A 6,680-nucleotide genomic window follows, 5' to 3' on the forward strand; every position below is an offset into this window, starting at 1 on the left:
ATATATGTATTTTTTTTTTTTTTGCTTTTTTCTAGGAAAAATGATGGAGGAAATGAGACCACGACGCGTTCGAAAATGAAACGGCATGCGGTATCGTAAAGAGATTCTCATTAGAGATTGGCGCACAGTCCGCGCCCTCTTGTCGATTGTTCTTCTCTGTACGTCTATCTACGTATGCCCACACACTTGACAGAAACACGCACAAATAGTCGACCGAGACACCCATTTTGAAGCACCGGTTTTTATATTAGCGAATATGTAGTAGTACGCAAAGTATTAGTCGGTGAGTGCGCTAAGTGCTACACCCCCTTTTAACCCGTTCAGCGAAACAACAGTACGAAGAAGTGACAGGACAATGTGTGCATATCGCCCGCGCCAAAGCAAGATTCTTAGGTGGGGGATGTGAAACGTACTTAAAGGCTAAGGACGAGCTACCCCTCGTCGTCTCTCGAGGAGCGATCGTTCCACCACTTCTCGCTTTCTCTCTCCTTTTTAGACTTACTCGCAATTAAGGCACCCTCGTTACGTCTATCTCCGTTCTTTCTTTCTCCTTGAAGGAATTCTCGCGAGAAACCCTCGTTAGAGCTGGTGTTAGGAAAGTGGAGGGACGTACGAACGGACAGAGTCCCCAGCAAAAGTCGGAGACCACGTGGAGGAGAGACGATCGTAGCGAATCTCTATATAACGAACTTATCCTATTACCAAATAGGTGAGAATAGGTTTTGTCTAAACATCGTTACCTCGTCTACGAGACCGTTACACCTCCTCCCGCGGTGTCCTTAGAGAGACACGAAGCGCAATAGATGTATAAATTGATTATTATATCGCGTATTTGTATCGTGCGTTAGTATCGTGACAGAGAGATAGAGATAGAGTTTTGGTAGCGTTAGTGCGCAAAACAGAGAACAGATAGAGAATAGAGTGGTTCCCATTGTGTACACATACGTCGGGGTTGGGTAGTATGTATATGTAGAAAATAAAAGCAAGGAGAAAGAAATAGTGACACGGACGAAATCGAGGGTGCTCAACTATCGTAGATACTTACTGGCAACGCCGGAGGCATTCGGATCCTTGTGGGTGTGCTTCATGTGCTCCATGAGAGCTTCGCCACCGAGGAAGAGTTTGTGGCAGACAGGACAGCTGGTTGCGTTCGGGCCGCCGATCAGGGCGGCGTGTTGCTGGAACACAATACGCTGTTGCAACTCCTTTTTTGGGGGGCCGGAAGAAGAGGAACCAGAAGCAGGCACACGCGGCGCACCGGTAGAGAGTCGACCCACAGAATACCACCACAGAGTTGCGTACCAGAAGCGCAGGACAGGCAGCGCACAGAACAGAACGATTGACCAGTGAGAGTTAAGGCACCGATTTGCCGCCGCCACCACGGACTGTATACTTTATTGCAAAAGGGAATTCGCCTCGAGTGTCTGCCAATGGACTCTTGTTTCATGTGGGGGGAAGGTTTACTCTTTACTTGTGCTTTTCTTTCTTTTTCCTTTTTCTGGATTTTATATTGAAACAGAGCGTAGAGAGATACAGTGGATAAGGAGGAGGATCGAAGACGATTCGACAGAAAAAAAGACGGGATTGTGTGAGACGAGTGGTGAAACTTTTCGGTCTTTTTTGTTGGTTTCTGTAAGGAAGGTAGGAGGGAGAAAGCAAAAGCCCAGACAGACGAATGTATAAAAGCGTGAGGCCTGGAGAACGATCGGAACTTGTCTTGTAAAGTACGTAAAGAGGAGATATCTCACTTTGGTTGGACAGTTTGAAAAAAAGTCGTAAGAACTTTGGTGGATCGTGAATCTCCGATTGATCTCGCTCGACCTCACAGATGAACGGGAATGCAAAGCATAGATTAAATGACTAGCTACTACGACACAATTACGATGGCCTCTGTTGCATTTGTCGTTTCCAATCGTTCGTTCGCGATATACATCGTACTTGCAACATGTCTCACCGAGAGGATTAATACCGATAAAGCGAGCTAACAAAGGCCATCCTTTTTAAACGGATTATAAATGAAAAAAAAAGTAATGAACGAAATTCGACGTCCACATTGTCGAGTATCTGTCTCCGTCATTGGCGACCTCGTATTTTAACGCACAATTTTCGCGATTGCGCCTCGTTTCTTTTTCATCGATTTCTTTTCCTTTCTTGTTTGTTGCTTTTCTGTTTTTTTTTTCTTCCTTTTCATCTTTCAATTCACACATATGTATACAACTCTACATATTTCTCTTTCTTTTCTCTCTCGCACACGCGAAGGTCGGTTGTACGCACACGAGGCGGCAGGGGCACGCGCTGGTGGAAAAACATGGCGGCCAACCTTGCTCGAAAGAGTGCTTAAAACGGAGAGAAAAAGAATACGAAGAGGAAGGAAAGAAGAAGGAGAAGGTGGGAGGAAGGAAAGGCTAAAACGAGACCAGACGGCAATGACCCGAAAGTTTTGGGGTCTTTACTCGCCTCGTTCCTTTCTTCCTGCCTACTCTCCCCGCCCCCGACTTGCAGATACATACAACGCATCCTTCTTTCTTCTTCTTCCTCTTCTTCTTCTTCCTCTACCACCTCCTCCTCCTACTCTCTCCATCTTTTACTTTTTCACCGCGTCGAGTCGTCCTTCTCTCTCTTTCTTTCTTTTTCTTTCTCTCGGTCTTACGTTCTTTCTCTCCTCCGTTTCCCCTGCCTATCTTTACCGAACCGACTCGTACCTCTCTTTTTCCCCGGACCTGGGATAACCGCGACCGAGTTGAGGCGATCAACGAACGGAGGAGAGCCGAATCTCGGGCAGGACCAGTTTAAAATAACACCAGACGTCGTCGACCTTACGGTTTCGCCTTCTTCTTTCGGTTTACTTTCCCCCCGTCGCGAGAAGAATTTCCCTCGAATATTTTTAGCTATCACCACTGCTCTGTGTGTAGTTTAGTCGTTTCCTTCTCCCGATCCCTAAGCTGGGTTACACGCCTCTCTAAACTAGAAACATCCTGCTCGATTTTCCCCTCTTTCTTCACCGATCTTCACGATTCGGTTCTCTTTTCCCCTTAAGCCGATGTGCAAACAGAAACAAACGAAAAAAGAAAAACAACTCCTATCTCATTATTTCCCTCCTACTCTGCTGTACCCTGCTTGAACTTCCTTGACCTGGGCCAATCGGCGCAAAAAACCCTGCGGGATGATGTGAGAAAAAAACAAGACAAAAATAGCGAGCAGAGAAAGGTTGCAGAGTAGCGTAAACGCCAACGTCAATGAACCCAGGGTTTAGAAAGGGTCCTTGCCCTCCTCCTCCTCCTCCTCCTCCCCCTCCTCCTCCTCCTCCTCCACCGCCGTCTCCTTCTCCTTCACAACTTGGCATCTTCTTCTTTCTCCCTCGCCGAAACACCCACGCTACTTCAGATGGGTCGTCGTGTTCTTCTTTCACGATAGGCGATATTCTTTTCAAGGCACGCCTCTCCCGGTTGTTTTTCGACGGGCCAAAGCCCTCGCGTCCTTCTTTCTTCCCGGACCTAGGGCACGCTCAAGCCGGTTGGACCGACACCACGAAGAAGATGCTGGCCGTAGACGTCGTCGGCGTCGCTGCTGCTGCTGCTGCTGCATGCAAGTTATTCTCGGAGGGAGGCTGTGGTCCGTAGGTTCGACGCCCCGACCTGGCCCAACTGGAAAAAACCGGTTTCTTCGTTGCGCTCTTCCTTTTTTGCCTGCATCCTCGCTTTTTGCACCGCGAATACCTCGACTCTCCTTCTGCTGGCCGCTCTCTTTCTCCTCTCGTTCCTTCTCCTCGTGTGCTCTCCTCTCTCTCCTTTCTCTTTGCTCGTCGTCACCGTCTCTCTCTCTCTCTCTCTCTCTCTCTTTGCTGCACGCTGCAACCAGGAGAGTGGATGCAGCGTGGGCGAATACCCAAGGGACTTTATGATTCGCCGTGACCAGATTCATCTCTCTGCTTAGAGTGTAGGTAACGTGGCTGCGCCTGGCCTAGAGCTGTGCACACCTCTATTCCCAATTCCACGCTTCCTGGTCCCTCGAACAGGCTAGACGCGTTTCTCGATTCACCTCATCTATGTAGCAATAATCCTCGCACTGTCTGTTAGAGTTTCGTCCTTTTCCTTCCGACGAGTTTTCTATCACAGACGGATGTTCCACCGCGTTCAGAATCTCTCTCTCGAGTACATACACGTTCAATCATATTTTTCACACCTCACGATTATAACTATCCATCTGGTTAAACTCCTTTGGTTAGTGTTTATAGCTGGTTCGCGGGCCAGGGAGTGGCGTAAAAAGGAAGTGGGTGTGAGCACACGCGTAGCGATGCGTGACGCTAGGCACCATGGAGCCATTTTGTGCGTTCGTGGAAAAGGGAGCATCTTTCGTAGGAAATTCATCGCGAATTACACCATCTGTCCTGTATATTCCACGACACGGTTTACGAGCGTATTTATTTTTCGTTCAGGTTGAACGTTTCACATCTCCGGATTGCGAAAAGGCTTTGAAAAATTCAGGTGGAACGAGGGACACGGCTCTTTGGTCCCTCTCTTTTCTCGGAGCAAAGCGATAAAATCCGAAGGTCGTTCTCGTGCCGCGCAATTCTTTTCGCGTCATTTCTCTTTTTCCTTTTCTTTTCCTCTTTTTTCTTTTTTTTCTTTCCCTCCAGCCGGCTCCTTTCCTTGGCTTTTTTAGCCGCAACGAGGCCGCGAGCCTCGCCGGCAGACAACCTTCGTACGATACTCGGTTACACCGGCAAACCGAGTCTGTGAAAGATATTCGTTGATCGGTCGTCTTGCTTCCTTTTCGCCTCGGTTCCTTTTCTTCGATACGCGCGTACACGTCCAAAGGAGAAGGTTCCCGTCGTTGTTTCACATGCACCGAGTAACCCGTCTCTCGTTCCCTCTTTTTCTCTTCAACACTAACCCTTTACCACGATCATTCTTTTTCCTGATTTCCTCGACTCCGGTACAAGAGAAACTCCTTCGAACTACGGAACGATGATTCATTATGTTTGCTCCACCGTCACGCTTCTCGTTCGCGCGCGGAGAAAAAAAATCGGATATTGAAACGATCGCGACATAATCCGCGTGATTTCTTTCATTACGAGCTGTTTCGTTTCTCTCCCCCATATTCTTTTGTGCACTAGCTAGTCGCGTATTATTCCAGGCCGACGCGTTTCTCTCTCTCTCTCTCTCTCTCTCTCTCGTATCACACGCCTGGTAATCCGCGGGTTATGCGTGTCCGATCACCCCCGAACGCAGGGAGAAGAGAGAAAAAGAGAGAAAAAAATGTGCAGCTACCGGTGAAAGGGTTGAGAGGACGCAGCTTCTCTCTTCCCCTCCCCTCGTGTTGTGCCAATAGCAGTTTCGACGCGACCCTCTTGCGCGCTTTCGTTACTAGGAGAGCGAGAGAAAAAAAAGAAAAAAGAAGAAAAAAAAGAACGTGGCAGGGGTGTTGCACAATGGGCAGAAATCCCAGCCCTGCGTCGAATCGGCGCGGGAATGATTTCATTAGGTCCTGGCTCTCTCGGTGATGGAGCGTGTGTACTCACGGTGGAGCGAGAAAGAGAGGAGAGAGAAAAAGGGGGCCCGTAGAGGCGGAGACTGTGCAAAAAATTAATATCGTGGGGACGGGAGGAGAGAAAAAAAAAATGTCGGAACTGACGAGGAGATGCGTGTGCGCGCGCGCGCGTTTCTCTCTCTCTCTCTCTCTCTCTTTCTCTCGTTCGCTTTTTCCGATGGAGAGATGGAAGAAAGATATTTATTGCTCGCGAAAAACGTGGAAACTTCGCGCGGGAAAGAAGTGTTCGAGACGTTCTGCCCCACGAGCCAGTTGTCCCACTTTTCTATTTTAACACCGTAAAAGAGACAAAGAGCAAGAGCCTTTCTGGAGATTCGCCAGGCAACGATGTTTACCGATGAGGGAGGTTAACGTGGAGACGTGTAACGCGAACGGGGAGGATTACCACGTTGAGGGGGAAATCGTTTTAATTAGAAAACGGTGGTGGAGCCGGAGTACGAAAAAAAAAAAAAAAGGAAGAGAAAAAGTTGCGCGCATCCTGTTTTCCAGGGTGCGGTGCTCGATCGAAGGACGACTCTTGATAGATTTAGCATTTCTGTTGAAAAACACATTCGAAAAGCGCGCGTGTTAATAGTGCGAACGGAAAAAAAAAATTAAAAAAAAAAAAAGAACACAGCGACGTTCTTCCGGAGCGATAATGATCGAGAAACACGGATTTCTGTTTCTTTTTTTTTCCTTTTCTTCATCTCGGTGCAGCTAATTAAACACACGGAGGATACGAAGGAGGTGAGGTGATCAATTAACGAATGCCAGATACTAAACACGTGGAACGTATGTCTAATTTCCTCGTGAATTTCATCCAATTCAGGGGGATCGAATCTGATCGAAGGAGAACGACTCGCGGTTTCCTGATTAACTATCGCGGATGGAAGAATGTAGTGAAAAAAATGTGTGAAATTTTTGCAAGCGTCATCGAAATCACACCCGAAAGGAATTCCCATGGGCACTTCCGTATTTTGACCCGATTATTTTACCTTTAATAGTTGCCATGGGTACTTGGAACACTGCGACAAAGAGAGACCAGCATGAAATGAAGATCAATTTGCATTAATTCGAGAACAATTAAATATCGTTTAGAATTCAGATTTTCTTTTTCATTTTTTTTTTTTTTTTTTTTTTTTATAATTCAA

At 47.4% G+C, this 6,680-nt stretch overlaps 1 protein-coding gene across 1 annotated transcript in view; it reads right to left on the bottom strand.

Moving 5' to 3' along the window:
* Nucleotides 1-6,680, bottom strand: part of LOC108579701 — a 55,659-nt gene that overhangs the window by 5,745 nt on the left and 43,234 nt on the right. The window contains 2 exon segments of the mRNA XM_017943290.1: nucleotides 1,046-1,178; nucleotides 6,525-6,554. Coding sequence (XP_017798779.1) covers nucleotides 1,046-1,178; nucleotides 6,525-6,554 — 163 coding nt within the window.

This window comes from Habropoda laboriosa, unplaced genomic scaffold, assembly GCF_001263275.1.
Source record: "Habropoda laboriosa isolate 0110345459 unplaced genomic scaffold, ASM126327v1 scaffold33, whole genome shotgun sequence".
NCBI lineage: Eukaryota > Metazoa > Arthropoda > Insecta > Hymenoptera > Apidae > Habropoda > Habropoda laboriosa.